This window comes from Strigops habroptila, chromosome 15 (assembly GCF_004027225.2).
Source record: "Strigops habroptila isolate Jane chromosome 15, bStrHab1.2.pri, whole genome shotgun sequence".
NCBI classification, from domain to species: domain Eukaryota; kingdom Metazoa; phylum Chordata; class Aves; order Psittaciformes; family Psittacidae; genus Strigops; species Strigops habroptila.
Window position 1 is genome coordinate 2,172,936 of NC_044291.2, and position 15,746 is coordinate 2,188,681.

General features: G+C 49.0%; 1 protein-coding gene across 3 annotated transcripts in view; it reads left to right on the forward strand.

Moving 5' to 3' along the window:
• The window catches only part of DAB2IP (DAB2 interacting protein), a 148,736-nt gene that overhangs the window by 81,406 nt on the left and 51,584 nt on the right, over positions 1 to 15,746 (forward strand). The window contains exon 1 of one of the 3 annotated variants that reach the window (XM_030507480.1): positions 14,715 to 15,047. The exons of the other annotated variants lie outside the window; for them this stretch is intronic. Within the exon in view, the coding sequence (XP_030363340.1) occupies positions 14,935 to 15,047 (113 nt within the window). The 5' untranslated portion in view covers positions 14,715 to 14,934. Of the gene's footprint in view, positions 1 to 14,714; positions 15,048 to 15,746 lie in introns of those variants that run through there. 3 annotated transcript variants of the gene reach the window in all.

The window sequence follows — 15,746 nt, forward strand, 5'->3', positions numbered from 1 at the left end:
TCCTATTTGATCAGTGTTATTCAGTTCCCCTTTCTTTTAGAATTCAGTGCACTTAACTGTTCTACGAGGGTTTATGAATGTTTAAAAATTGCTTTGTGGTCCCTAAAGTAATTCGACAAGTCTGACAGCTATTGATTAAAAACCTGGAATTATTCAGGCTGGAGGATGACTTAGGGGATTAGATAGAAAGTTTTTTCAAATGTGAAAGGAAATAAGATGTCGGAAAGTAAATATGTTCTTGAATATTTTTGAAAAATCCATTACAACTGTGAAATTAAATTGAAATGAGATACTTGGTGTGGAGATGAAGGAACTAAACTCTGGCTTTACTGTTTAGGCATGGGGTAGGGCTCACTGATCCCGGGTTGAACAAATGTTGCCCTGGAAGGCACTGGATCCATGGCAGGGGAGCCCCGGCACCTGCCTGCTCCTGGCCAGGGACCAGCCAGCTCCTCCTGTTCAGCTCTTCAGCATCATGGAGTTAGATTCCAAGCAAGGTCAACAGGCAGCTGTGGGGCTTATGGGAATGTGGCTCTTTCTATCCAGTATGGATGTTCCTGTTTGTGGGACAGACGGGAGCTAATCAAGACTAAATGACCGCAGCCTCATGGACTCTCCTAATTTGTACTCCTCTGTGGTAGCTGGGAGCAGCTCATATGCTGGATACCTCTGTCTCAACTTGTCCTGCTGCACCAGACCTCCAGGAAGGAGATCCAAGAACGGGCTGTACATCTCTGTGCGTGCCAAAGAGACTGCCCTAGGAAACTGTCAGACCAGCCAGGCCGTTTTCCATATGACCAGAAGGAACATCTTTGTTCCACAGATCCAGACCTGTTCCATTACTGATAAGAGTGTTTTAGAATATCCTTCATAAACGTGTTATCTCCAACTTAACATCATGGAGGTTTTTCTCCCCCACTCTCCCTCCTTCTGGAAGGCTAATGTCAGATTTCACTTCTCTCATGGTTAAAAGCCCTCTTCTGATTTTCAAGTCTCAATCTATTCACTGCCAGGTTTTAGCCACTTGTTTCACCAGTGCTGCCCTGTGGCCTGAACAGCTCTTGTCTTTCTCAAGTACTTGTAGTCCTTGTGCCCTGCAGTCTCTCTCAACTGAACAGGCTGAGTGTCACAACACTCCAGCATCAACCCGAGTGCAAACCAGGATGTGTCATATCCCTCCACCCCTCTCTGCATTGAGACTCAGGTCAGTCCTGTGGGACAGAAGTGGGAACATTCCCAGCTTGGCTGGGACCCAGCACTCAGCCTGGTCAAAACACTCTGCACATCTGAGTGGATCATCCTCTGAGTGGCATTGATGTTGCTGGTGTTTAATCAGATGATTGCTGGCTCCTGGTATTGGTTAAATTCTTGAGTGATTCTGTCCACATAGATAATAAATCGCTGTGATGATTCAGTTCCAGGGATTGAACAGTAGATTTGTGGATGTGGAGATATTAAATAAGCAGATTCCTTGGCCTGTTACCTCCGTGGGGTACCACACAGCCTTTCCTCATCTCCAGTAAATCCCAGTTTCACTGGGATCAGTGTAAACCATGTGTTCAAAATCCTGACTGGGGAGTCCGCAAGGTACGACATGGAGCTTCTCCATGGTGTCACCACACCGTGCATGGTATCCTAAACCCTTGGGCTATATATTGCCCTCACTTATATTGCTGTGACAATATTAAGTTTTAAAAAGATGAGCGGAAAGAAAAGAGACCTTCAAACTTAGTTACTGCTACAAAATACTAGGCACCAGCTAGTTGTCATTCTGCAGCAGACAGGGATTATCCATAAACCCTGCACCTCCGAAGGGAAGGGCAGTAATGAAGCTGACCCCAGGAGCACTTTGAACTTGGCTACCACTGATTAATTAAGTTTTTCCTTCCTTGAGCCTGATTTAATTCTTATGCTCAGAATGAAGGATTTAAGTTAAGAAACTGTTGAGAAATGGAAGGACAGCTCTCATCCCCTCTTCCTCATCTCATCCCCTTCCCTGGCACATGCACACACATGTGGGTAGTAGAGGGCTTGATGTGTCTGATGAAAAATCAGTCTCCGAAGGCATTCCTGTCCCAGAATTCTTGTCATTCCTCCTGCAATTGCACCACTTTCCCTCTGGATTTTCGTTCCTGTCGAGCTTGAAATGTCAGCGGGTCATGACAAACACTTGGCTAATACTGGCTGTAGGTCTCAGGGCAGAGTGGAAGGTGTAACAGTGATTCTGCATTGATATGGCAAGTAGGAAGGTTTCTGTGCAGCTGTGGAGTAGCTTTAATTCCTTCATTTAATGAGTGACCTTTCTGGGGTGTTTCAGATCCGTCAGTGGCAGGGCTGAGGCCCAGCACTGCCAAACAGGACCCCAAGATCTGGGAACTCTTCCTCTGCTTCAGACAGCAGAGGCTGGGAATGAGGATGAGGCTCTGGCTGGTTGTGTTGCTCCCTAGGGTGCAGCCTTGCACAACAACCCCGAAACTTCACAGCCCTCCTTGGTTAATAGCTATAATGAGTATAATATGAGTTCATTAACATGCTGGTATTTACAGCCTTCTCTATGGGTAGGGGAATGTTGAATAAAACATAAAGAAACTGGTGCAGGTACAATGAAAACACTGGATCCAAAAGTTTGGTTGTCCTTGCCATGATTTGCCTACACCAGAAGTCAGTGTGCTTGGAATCAGGAGGAGAATGTGGCACCGGCACTACCAGAGCTCCCTGGCACCGCCAAAACCCTGTGTGAGAACTTTGTGACTTGTGACTGGGGGCCTGTAGGGACAGGACAAGGGGAATGGCTTTAACCTGCCAGAGGGGAGACTGAGATGAGCTCTGAGGCAGAAGCTCTTCCCTGTGAGGGTGCTGAGGCGCTGGCACAGGGTGCCCAGAGAAGCTGTGGCTGCCCCATCCCTGGCAGTGTTCAAGGCCAGGTTGGACACAGGGGCTTGGAGCAACCTGCTCTAGTGGAAGGTGTCCCTGCCTGTGGCAGGGGTTGGAGCTGGGTGAGCTTTAAGGTCCCTTCAACCCAAACCAGGCTGGGATTATGATTCTGTGACTGACATTTGCAGGGTTATTTCCACTCTGTAATGAACAGGGCAGTAGTGTGGATCGCTGCTGAGATGGACAGACACTGGCTTTGAAAAGTCCGTTATGGTGCAATTAGTGATCAGAAGTGCAAATACGAAGCAGAACGGCTCAACTTCTTTTTTTCTTCCACTGCTTTGGTACTTGGTGATCACGACAGAGTTGGTTTGCTTGGAAGGAGTTCTGTAGGACAAAGTTGGGAATAGGTTTGCTCCCACCATCCAACTGAATCTGCTCATCTCCTGGAAAGTCATCCAGCCACTGCTTTCCTAGCGCTCTGTGCAGGCTCATGCTGTATCCCAATAAATGCTCGAGGATTTACAGGGATGGTGGTTTTACATGTATAGTCAGATCTAAAACAACTTGTCAGAAATGATTCCGCTGATCCCTTAATTAGAATTCTTTAACCCACTTTTTGGAGGAGAAACAATAGTTTAGAGTAATGAGAGAGTACATTTTGATTGAAGGATGTACAATAATATGCCCTGAATGCGCTCGGCTGCATTGTACCAAATTAACTTATTTCTCTGTATTTGTTCCTGTTCAAAGCATAAATAATTGAGCATTTTGTCTCTCTGTGAATGTGAGAAGCATTGCTTGCTGGTTCCAGATCAGATGGAGCAGCGATGTTTATTACTCTGATGTTGGGGAATGATTGTTGCATATTTAATATCACCATAAATAAAAACCATGTAGCTGTGTTCCTACTTGTGGGATGGGCATGTAGCTCTCTCCTGACACGGCTGATCTACAGCACTCAGAGCTTTTGGGGGATGAAAGCAGAGGCTTTGCTGGCCCATGGTGACACAGGGCATGAGTGGTGACTGCATTGACCAGCATCCTCCTGCAGCACTCCCAGCCCCAACCTGCTCAAGCAGAATCCTTTATCTTGCACAGAAGTGCTCTGAGACTCACATGGTGTCACAAAGCAAATACCAGAAGAAGTAAAACAAACCTCATTAAAATAAAGTGGCTGGATGATAAGGCGAGTGTTTAACATACCTTTTAACAGCAGTATTTCTTTTCTTCATTTTATCTTACTAATGCCTTTAAAAACTGCCTGAAAGTACTTTACAGTAATTGCCCAAGTAGCTGGAGTTCCAGTGTTCTTACAATGGGCATTGAACAGCTCTGATTTTGGTAGGTCTATTAGTGCGGGGAAAGTACCGTGCGGTGGGTGAGGATCTGGGCCATGCCTGTTACTCCCTGTTATAATTCACATCTCTTCCAAGTGTGGCACAAGTTTTACAGCATTCTGCAGTGCTGGGCCCGGGTGTTGTGCCTCACTATAGTAGTTTTGCAGGGTTTGTCCATTCTCTGCTAGGCCTATGCATAGGATTTCACTCAGGCACTTTGCTGAACCCTGGCGTGTCACCCAGCGCCGTTTTCCATCTTCTGCTCTAAAATTCACTGGCATGGAGATAAATTCTTGTACATTTTACCTAAGACACTTGCCAGAATAAAGGGAGCGAGGCGCTGCTTGGCAATAGTGAAAAGCAAGGGAGAAAGAGCGAGCTTTGTCCATGAGCCATTTGCAAGCCAAGGCAGTCCCGCTAGGTCACATTCTTGTTCTCTCAGCCTTGGCATGGATCACCTCTTTTTAATGGAGTCCAGTGTTCCCAGTGTTTCCAAACTTGTTTTAGTGTTTGCAGCAAGCTGGGATGGTCTCTGAGAAACAGTTTGTCTGGATCTGATTTAGAGCAAGGCAGTGTCATCGTGCTGGAAGCACGAGAGGCTCCGCACAGCTCCCCAGCCCTGCAAGCACCAAGAGGGATGGACGTTGCTCCTGCTCACACGTGGAAGGCTGAGGTCTCCGTGAGGGTCCATGTCAGTGTCCAAGGAGGATCAGGGGGTACAGACAGGGCACTACTCATCAGCACCAACTCTTCTACTTCAGGTTTGCTTCTCTTGCACTGTGCTGCCTGCTACTGCGGTCACAGAAGAAGTGTGAGGAGGAAAGCCCTCCTGCCAAGCCTGAGGAGCAACCCACTGAAGCCAGCAATGCTGGACAGTGTTAAACAGATGTGGATCAGAAACGGTTCAGACCCCTCCCGTTCCTGGAACACAGCCATTCTGCTTGTTCAGTATTCTAAAAGCAGAGTTAATAACTATTTTTGTCTCTATTCTCACTTCTCACGTACATATAAAGGCTCTGTTGATGTTGAGCTTGACAAGCCAGGCTGCAGTTAGGATGCCAAAAATCTCAAAACTGTCATGGAGCGAGACAAGGATGAAGTAAAAAAACAACTTAGATAAAAGGGCTGCGGACTCCAAAATGCAGCATGTGGCACATTTCCCATCCTGAGAGACACGGTAATTTACATCGTGGAAGTCTTGGTGGTGAACAACTCAAGTTGTGCTTTCTGCCTGCGCTTGGGATGTCACTGGATTTGTGAAGAAGCTGCTTTCACACTTCCACAGGCAAAGGCATTGAAAAGCATTTTTGTGTAGAAGGTAGTAAAGCGTTAAAGGGTTAGTATAAGGGGAGCCACATGTCAAAGGCACCACGACTGTACTCGGGAATGGCACATCAACCTAATGCAGGGGTTTTTTATTGCCTTCTCCTAAACAATAGCATTCAGATTTAACATCCCTTGGCTGCATCTCGCTGTCTGAGCAGGAGGAGGGTCTGGGTCAGGCACTGTCTGACGTTACGTTGCAGGCAGGCACTGAACCAGTTTGGGTTTCCTCCCGAGCTTCCTCCCAGCTGCTTTCCTTTTGTCGAGACAATCACATTGGTCGTTATTAAAGTAAAAACAGAAGGGGAGTAAAATGATTCATCTTCCCGAGCAGCTTTGCTAAAGGCTTTCATTAACTCACCATGGGCAGGAATGTGTCTGCTGAGGAAAATGTGCTTTGTCCAAGGGACCAGACTGCTCCAAAGGCTGTGTCCTTTTTCACTTGGGAGGGCTCTAAGGGAACCCTGTGCTAGGAGTGACCAGTTCTTCTGGCTGGGACTAAATACATGGTGTTTGTCCTGGCAATAGGGGCTTGTCCTGGCACTGCCACCCCTTGGGGTCAGCAGATTGGGGTGGGAGACATGAGAGCAGGGTCCAGCCTCTGCTCTCCCTCCTCAAGGTGAACCCATCAGAGCGGGGCTGAGCCTGGTGCATGTGAACCACTATGAGAAGCACATACTCTGCTGCCAGACCCAACTAAAACTGCCTGTTGCCCAGGGACTGGGGTTACACTTGCCACCAACTCTAATCTCTATAAAAACACTAAACTAAACAAATCTAAACAAAAAATCTGAGTTATGATCCCATCATTTCTGAACATGGATGTGTGCGTTGTGGGCATTTCAGAGAGAAGGTGCTTGGCAGCTTTTCCAGGCTGTGGATGTGCTGCAGGCAGCTGGTGGTGCAGCTGGTTTGTGCAGAAGATGTGGGTTGGAGACTGCAGACATTTAACCCATCCCTCTGCATCAGGGGAAGATTGGCTTGTGTTATCCTTGCATTACCCCCCATCATCAGCCAACCTGATCCGCACCAGTTGGGCTTTTCTCAAGTGTCTAAAGAAGAAGGGATGAAACTGTGGAATATTTTACTCATTTGGGAATTGTTTGAACTTCTCGGAAGTCACCATGGCACCAGTGCTGTCCCTGTCCCACCCCTTCGATGACAAATGAGCTCAGTAATTTGAACTGTTCTTGTGCTCTGTAAGTGAGATAGGACTGGAGGTCAGGCAGTGACTTACTCACAATGTGCTCATGGGCAGCCAGGGTCCGTTTGTGTAGTTCCTGTTGACAAGCTGATGATTTCCTAATGGAAAGACAGCCCTCACACACAGGCATGCGCACAGCCTCGCAGCCAGGGCTGGAGTGAATCATGCTCCACTGAGGCCATTCCCAAGGGTGTACGTATGTTGTGTGTGTGTGTGCCCAGCTTTTGGAAGCTGGCAGCAGTTGCACTGGTCTGGAAGATGAAGTCAGGGAGGAGTACAGAGAGGAGTAATAGTGGGGGGCTGATAACAGCAAATGGAGCTTTGCACCTCGCAGTTTGAAGCCGGTATGGCCTGAGATGGGCAGCTGTGCCTTTGAGGAGCACGGGAGAAGTGGCACTGTTGAGGTCCCCCAAGGCCTTTCCCCCTTCCAGCCCCACGGGCCATCCCCCCACCCGATGGAGACAGTGGCTGGGCTCCTGGGGGGCTCCTGGGTGGGGAGGGGGCACAGCTCAGCCGAAAAGAGGTCCCCTGTCACCTGAACTGGTTTGGGAGCTTCAGCTGAAATCACCAGTGCTTGTCTGTGCCTTCCTGTCCCTGCATGAATCCTGCTCTGCCTCCAGCGCTGGAACAGAGACGTCTGGAGATGGCTGTGGTCAGCCCTGTCCTGGAAAGGAGGGACAGGACAATCTAGGGCCACACTTTGTACATGGCCCCAGTTGTTTTATAAAGCCGTGTTAGGTTCCAAAGCTCGTTGTGCCGCTCTGGTGACTGCAGTGGCTTACAGCTCTTGTGTAAGAGGCTGCAGTGGTTTACAGCTCCTTTCCAGGCGGAAAGCAGCTGGGACTGGCTGGGCTGGGCTGGACTTTGCTTCACGGTGCTTACAGCGCTGTGCTCACCTGGGAACTGCGCTGCTGCTGCTTTCAGTTTTGCTCCGCCGGGATGGCATATAAAGGCACACGGGCTGGCGCTGGCGAGGCTGGCAGGGAGGAGAGGCGGCACCGCCGGCCAGCGGCTCCTGCCACCCGGCCAGGTGAGTCACCTCATCCCATTGGCACTGCCTGCCCCGTGCCCACCCGCAGCACCACCCGCTCTTCTCCTCTCTGGCTTCCCTGCTCCACTGCTGGCTGCTGTGTCTGGGAGCTAAGGGCAGGCGCTGGTACTCGGGAGCCTGCTGCCGGCCTCTGCCCTTCCCCACGCTGGAGATGCTGCAGGTCCAGGTCCTTCTTGGGCAGCGCTGGGTTTCTAGTTGCTTGCATTTCCTCTTCAAGCTGTGTTCCCATCTGATTGAGTCTCGGGCAGGAAGAGAGGTGTAGGGAATGAGAGGAGGCGGCAGCGGGCTGGGAGCAGGCAAAGTGAGGGCTGTGGATGTTGAGAACGGATTTGCAGAGCTGGACCACAGAGTTCAGCAGTGTTCAAGGCCAGGCTGGACACAGGGGCTTGGAGCAACCTGCTCTAGTGGAAGGTGTCCGTGCCCTTGGCAGGGGGATGGGACTGGGATGAGCTTTAAGGTCCCTTCCAACCCAAACCATTCCGTGATTCTATGAGTCTGTGATACTATGCCCCCTCTCTTTGCCTCATCTAATTTCTCACCAGAGAAGGTGCAGTGCCCTTTGCCAGCATCAGCCATGTGTGCCTCCAGAACGGAGGGGGGCTTTAGCTGTGATGGAGCAAATCCAGGGCATGCTCTTCAGCTGAGGAGCAGATTGCAGTTCTGTTGATGAGAACATACGCTGGCCCCGGGTATTCCCAGGGATTTGACCTAAGCTCAGCATCTGTCAGGATAAGAAAAAGTGGTTTAGTGACAATGGAACAGTGGCAGTTCAGAGGACGGGCAGGGGGGGTGGCGTGCAGGCTCTGCCCTGTTGAGGGATAGGTTTATATTCTAGCAGAGGAACAAAAGCTATTTGTGGAAATCAGTGTCTTAAGAAATTAAATGCAAGAACAAAATCAAACCCCAAAAGTTCCAGATTAAAATATATTGAATTTTCTCAGAAGAAAGCAAAATAAGAATTCCTGTTTTCCACTGTGCAGATTTAACCCTTCGGAGCTGGGGAACCACAAAGCAAAGGCAGGAAGAGTGAGTGTAAAAGGCAGGAGCCAGGGCTGGCTATAACTAGGGCTAGATCTGCAGGAGGAGATGTGTCCATGCCACTATGCTTATTTTAACTCAATCTAGTTACATCAGCTCAGGCTCTTTGTGTCATGTGTCTAAATAGTTTTAACTCTTCTTGTGATCAGTGCAGGCTAATGGCCTAAAATGTAGGTTTGCACATTAAGAATGGAGTAGAATTGCAGATGAGACAGAAACACTCCTACCTCAGCAGTTAAGTGAGGCCAGGGCAGGTTGTGAGGAGCTGTGCAGTGACCCCAAATACCCAGTGCAAAGGAAAATCCTCCCAGATTCTGTCTCTATAAAGATTCTACACAACTCTCAGTGTAAAATACAGCCCTTTTGCAATGAAAATGAGCAGGAGTTTAATTTGGTTAATAACTGCAGCAAGTTAATCCTGTTCCAGCCAGGATCAAACCAGTTTCAGTGCATCTGTGTCGGTGCTTTGCATCTGTCTGACTAGATTGATTTAAAATAACTTGGTTACAAAAGGAAATTGTTCCTACTGCACAGCTACTGAATCAGGGCACAGACCTGTCCCTGTTCCTGCCTCCGTTTCCTTCTTGCAGTATGAAACTTTTGGTCAAGTTCCCCTCTGGTTCCCTTATGTAGAAGATGGAGATGGAGATACTCATGTACCAGCAGGGCTGCTCACAGAGCTCGCTCAGGAATATCCACGTCCCCCCAGAAGATGGTAAGAGTGCTTCTGGTTGCAGTGATGTACTGGGTCTAATTTAATCTGAGAGAAGCCAGCCATCAAACGTTAGGAAAACCAGTGTTGGTTGACCTCTCTGTTGAAAGCTCATGTGCTGATTATGGCAGTTAGAGGGTTTTAAACTTAGAATCATAGAGAATCACAGAGACTGGTTTGTGTCTGAAGGGACCTTAAAGCTCCTCCAGCTCCAACCCCTGCCACGGGCAGGGACACCTTCCACTAGAGCAGGTTGCTCCAAGCCCCTGTGTCCAACCTGGCCTTGAACACTGCCAGGGATGGGGCAGCCACAGCTTCTCTGGGCACCCTGTGCCAGCGCCTCAGCACCCTCACAGGGAAGAGCTTCTGCCTCAGAGCTCATCTCAGTCTCCCCTCTGGCAGGTTAAAGCCATTTTTAAAGCCAAACTTGTTCTTTTGCTATCACAGACAAGAGAGCCAAGAGCAAATACAGAGCCGAGCTTTCATCCCCTGAAGGGAAGATGGGTGTGAGGTCCCTGCACCCTGTCTGCTCTCTAGGCTGGAAGGTCTGTTGGAGCCAATGTGTGTCACAGAGAACGGAGCCACCAAGGCCAGATCTGTGCTGCAGGTACCACAGGGCATACTGTGTAAACACATCTGCATTCATGAACACCCTGAGTCCAATACACTTACTGATAAGAGCTGTCCCTCCCTTGGGGAATGCCATCCTGACTACATTTTGAAATCACAAACCATGACTCTCATTTGAAGAAGACTAGCCTGTGTTTCCATCTTCAGGGAGCCACATCCTATCCTCAGTGCTGTGAAACCATAACTAGCCCTTAACAGACCCCAGCAGCTTTACTGGATTCACTGATGTAAGGACCCATGTCCACAGCTAGGAAACTGAGGCAGAAAAAGGGCAGAGAGACCACACCAACCCTGAGTAAAACAGACAGAACCCTTTTCTTTCAGTCTGTACTTACTCCAGGTATCACCATGATACTTTATCAGCTCTTGCTATGCACAGATTTATATAAAATCATTTCTATTCCATTGAAGTAATTGTCAGAGATTAATTTTTTAGGGTGTTAGCATTGAGTCCTGAGCAGACGTGCCGTCCTGCTCCCACCAGCAGCCTATATCCAGGGAGAGCTGCACTCTCTGGGTTGGAGGGAAGCTCACTTGCCCTCATTTATTGAAAAGAATTAATTTCAGGTTTAAACTAAGGCTGTCATTTATGAACCCTTTCAGTCTGTGCCTCACTCCTGAGTCTTCACTCTGACCTTTCCCTTATCTTAAATCCTCTGGGCTGTACACTCTGTTCATTAGTTAAACTTTCAGAAGGGAGCAGCAGGTGTGGGCTGTGGATAAGGACTGCATGCAAGCTTGGCTCCGTGCTCACCCACACCCCCTGAGCAGGCTGTGCCTGTAATTTAATTTAGGGCAGTGCCAGGATTTGGACTTTTTTTAAAGAGTTTTTCACAGTTTGTAAATTTTAATAACCATTTTTACATCAGCTCTGGAAGGCGCTGTCCTGGCATCGCGTGAACTCTGCAGGGATGACGCTTGAAAACACAAGCTGGAGAAGTGATGCTGTGCACCACGGTATTGCAAGGTTTAACTCCTGGTCACAGAGGGTCAGGGTCCCAGCGGCGTGGCAGAGATGTATGTGCTCCAGGAAGAGCAGACGGCTCATTCCTGGAAATGGGTTATCAGTGTGAGTCAGGAAGCAGATGTGGAGAGAGTGGGACAAACCAGTGAGGTGATCTTTAAAAATGTCTTTCCTTTTCCTACCTGTACATTGGGGGAAGATGGGGACTGCAGTGGGGATTTCTGTCAGGCATCGCTGCATGGATTCTGCAGACACACATGTCTTCCTGCTCAGGGATTTGGGGATGTGTTCAGGATGGGGCTGTTTGCGGAGGTGCTGTGCTCCCTGTGTCGGTGTTACAATTCTGTTGGTGCTTGGCCATGGCCTGGTGCTCCCACCCAGGCACTGGGTCTGCCCTCCACGTTCCTTAGTGTATTCTGCTTGCCCTTTACCTTGCTAGTGTATGCTCAGGTGGCAGAGTGCAAAACCTCTCTGTGTCTTCCAAGGGCTTCTGTCTCCAGTAAGATGCCGGAGGCAGAGGAGAGCAGGGGATAGTGTGTGCTCCCCAGGATGGATTGCCTACAGTTATAACTCTGAAAGCCATAGAAAAATCACCAACTTCATTGGTGTGAATCTCTCATTCAATCTGAAAAGAAGGTTCCCATGAGAAGGATGTGCTTTATATCCCTAGAAGACACTAAAATCTATCTGGCTAGAAGGCAGATAGCAATTGGAAGAAATTAGCTTTATATCCTGGTGCCATCTCTGGATAAAATGCACACAATCAAAACAAACTTTAAAAGGTTTTGAGCTTTTCTGCCCTTTTTTTTTAAGGAAGAAGTTAGCAGCAGCAGCAGAACATTTCCCTAACTTTGTTCTGACTTTTCATTGATTGGATGTTGGGTTTTAAGAACATCATTTTGTTTAAGAACATCATTTTGTCTAAGAACATCATTCAGTCTCTGCAGTCAGCTATTACCTATTACACTGATGCTATTATATAGACACCAATATTGTCAGACAGGACAAATCAAAATAAAATGAAGTTTAGATGCTAAAACATCTATTTGTGTTTGTCAGGCTCAAAGTCATTGGTACCCCTGTGATTTGAAATTCAAAACTTGACTCCTGCAAATGCTCCTTGGCTCACACTGTCGTGGAATGTTAAGCAGTGTCTCCGGAGCGAGACTAATAGCCCAAAATGAGAGTGAATGTTTGCAGGAATGGCAGCTCACAAAAAGCTGTCTAAAATCTGCTGCTAATAGCAATGTTGGGTTTTAAATAAAACCTCCCGAAAAGATAAGTGGCATCTCAGCAAAGACAGCTTTCCTGTTGATTGGGATTATATTCCTAGAGGAAAGCCTAATGCTTGTTCAGGAGAGCAGAAAAGTGAAGCTAATTACAAGCAGAAAGAGAAACTGGCTGGTCCAGACCCGCTGTCCAGCTGCTATGAGATATGATGTAAAAGGCAGCATTAGTCAGAGGTTAAATATTCTTTCAGTGTAAATACTATTGGACATGGTGCCTGGTTCTTCAAAAGTCCAGAGGTCAATTCTGCTTCATGGCTGCAGCCCGGCTCTTGTGAGCATCCAGCCCATTGGAATAAAGCAGGTGAAGGAATCTTTTAATAATCCCTGTGTTTAAGCTGGCTGCAGGGCCTGGGGCATTTCTGTGCCCTCAGCCTCAAATTACCTGCTTGGAACTGAACTGAAGGTCAAAACACACACAGACGCAGCCAAGGTTCAGGCTGTTGAGCTCCATGTGAATGTGTGGTTTGATGGAGGAACATTGTGAGTCCTAACAGCCAGTTTAATGGTACCCGCAGTGAAATCTGATGTTGCTTGATGATGCTGTAGGTCGTAGTACAGGCACTGGAGAGTTTTTCAGAAGACCCCCACAATGATGACCATGGCCACCCCACTAACAGCCAGCCAGCTCTGCAATGACATCTTTTAATGTTAATTAGGCTGAAATATGGGATTGTTCAAACTGCTTTTTACAACATCATCAGGTATTTGATCTTAACTGTAAAACTAGAATAAACGTGGATAATCACAGTCCCTTCCACTGCTAACTCTTCAAGGTTTTCAGGGAATTCATTTTTTCCCCAGTGACAGACAGCGTGGTAATAAAGCACTGGCTTCACAGTCAATAAAAAGTGAGAGATACCTGGGTTTAAGAGCTCAAAAGGGTAAACACAGCAGGGGTTTGGAAAGGTCACTGCCCAGAGGGCTGGAGGCAAAGCTATATCTGACCATCGTCCTCTATCCAGCCAAGGAAAAGGAATACTTGGCTAGGACCAAGGAGGAAAGGCGACCCAGGAAAAGAGAACTAGAAATAATACAGATAATAAACCCCGAGCCTAACTGTGAATGGAAATTACTCTAATAACCCATCCAGGGTGCTGTGTTACCTGCCCTGTGATGAAGTGCAGCGGCTTTCCTGTCACAAGTGCTACTTCTTAAACAGTGAGTCACTGGGTAGGTGCTGGGATCCCATAAGGAACAGGAGGTGCAAATGTGAACAAGGGGAAGAGGTCACATACTGTGCCTGGGGAGGATGCTGGTGTTGGCAATGGTAGTAATAGCTCTGACTGTTGTACACCCGTGTATCACCCTCAGAGGCACCTGTGGGGAGAACAGTCGGCAGGGAAACACCGCCTTGTGCAGATGAGGAATGAGGAACAAGCTTGCTTGAAGGAAGCTGGGATAAACCCTGGCTTGGAACAAAATCAGCTGCTTTTTGGTGGTGGCAACGCTCACTGCAGCTGTATTTCAACACTGAGTCAATGGAGTGAGGTTTCTTCGTGGTCTCACACTCTGTGAGGAGGGGGAAAGAGCCGTCCCCAAGGCTCTGATCTGCAAAGGTTTGGGGAGGAATGGCTGACCTGTGCATACAGACCCACAGCCCCAAGGAGCTGTGTGGTTTAGACACCAACTTAAGCCCAGTGTGATGGCTGGGGCAGGGCCATGGCAGCACGTCCCTTTTGGGAAATACATGTTATTTGTGGAGGTGGGAATGTGCAGCAGGACACACAGAGCACTGGCGGGCTCCAACTTCACATATTACTTCATGCCCCGATGCCAGGCTCCTGCGCCAGTCCTGCAGGGGCCAACTGCCTGGAATTTCAGGTCTGGGACAGGGGAAATCCAACTGGGCAGTTCCCAGCTCTTTCACTGGGTCTTGCTGGTCTTCCCATGTCATCTGGCAGCAGCAGTGCAGCTGCGCTGGGTCCTTACGGCTGGAGCTGCCACCATTCCCAGCGTATCTGGCTTCCTGCTGGAACGCAGGCCAACAGCACATCATGCTTGTTGGGTTCGGTACCTCCTTCCAGAGTGTCCTGATACTGTGTCTGACCGTGCCACAGAAAATACTCCAGTGCTGGGGTGCAGAGAACCCGGTTCTCTCGTGTCCTGCTGCCTCTCTGAGGGCTCATTCCAAAGTTCAGGCTCTGCCTTTTCCTGCCTTGCCAGGAAGATAACAGCATTGGTGAAACTGTAACTTGACCTTAGCGTTCCACCGCAGCAAGGGAGATAAGGTGCTAAAGGAAACACGGGGAGCAAAGCATAGATGGCTGTAGGAGAGGGGACCCCACAAGGCAAAGGCTCCCCACTGAGGACCTGGCTGCGCTCCCTGGGTGCTGCCGGTGAGCCCGGCTCACAGGTGGGAATGGCTGGGGAATGCTGAGCAGGATTTCAGTCCGGTGTGCACCATACTTCTGCTCTGCCACACAAAGGACCCCTGTGCTGCTGCCGCTGCAGATTGAAGAAAGGCAAGATTGACTGAAGCTGCCTGTTATTATTTTTGGCTACTCCAGCAATGTATCAAAAGCCTGATGCTGGGTTGATGCTGGTGCCCTACTTTATAGAAGCCCTGAAAAGCAGATCAAGGACAGCGAGCTTGTCTCTCTGCATGGCAGCTGCCAGTAAAGGGTGAGAGAACTTCAAACCGCTGCTGAGGGAAACGGGGGGAGGTAAAAATGAGGTAAAATGTGCTAAATGCAGAGCACTGTTCGCAGACTGCAAGGGGAAGGGGTCTGCCTGTGCTTCGTGAAGGAGCGCAGTGACTGGGGCTGCTGAGCTGATGCCATCGTCCCCGGGCATGGTGGGGACCCGTTTACCATGGAAGGAAGGACCCCAGTGGCCTTAGGTGACAGACAGTGCACCTTATTATTCAAGCCCAGCAGCAATGCTGCCAGTCCTCCACATTTCCTGGATCCTTTGGAGGTGAGGGAGGGTCATGCCCACCTCTCTGGCTGAGGAGCAGAGGATGTGCAGGGACTTAGTGTCGGAACTGGGCAGAGAACCTGCAGATTTTGACCCACTTGTCAGTGCTGTGCGTGGTGGTGCTGGCTGGAGGGACAGTCCGTGTGGGAATCCGGCTTGCAAGTCACTGGAGGAGGCAAGACTTGTGCCTGCTGCCTTGGGCAGGACCTGCCTGTATCCTACTCCAAGACCTGCTTCCCTCCCCTCTGATGTGGGGAAACCTGGAGTGTTCTTTCCGATCAGGGATATGTACCTCTGCTCTTGTTTTCCCCTCCGACGCTGACCAGTGTTCGCAGCCCCGGTACCTGCTTCCTCCCTGATCCTTGCCCGAGCTGGAGGATTTATGATCTGCTGCAGACATGGACG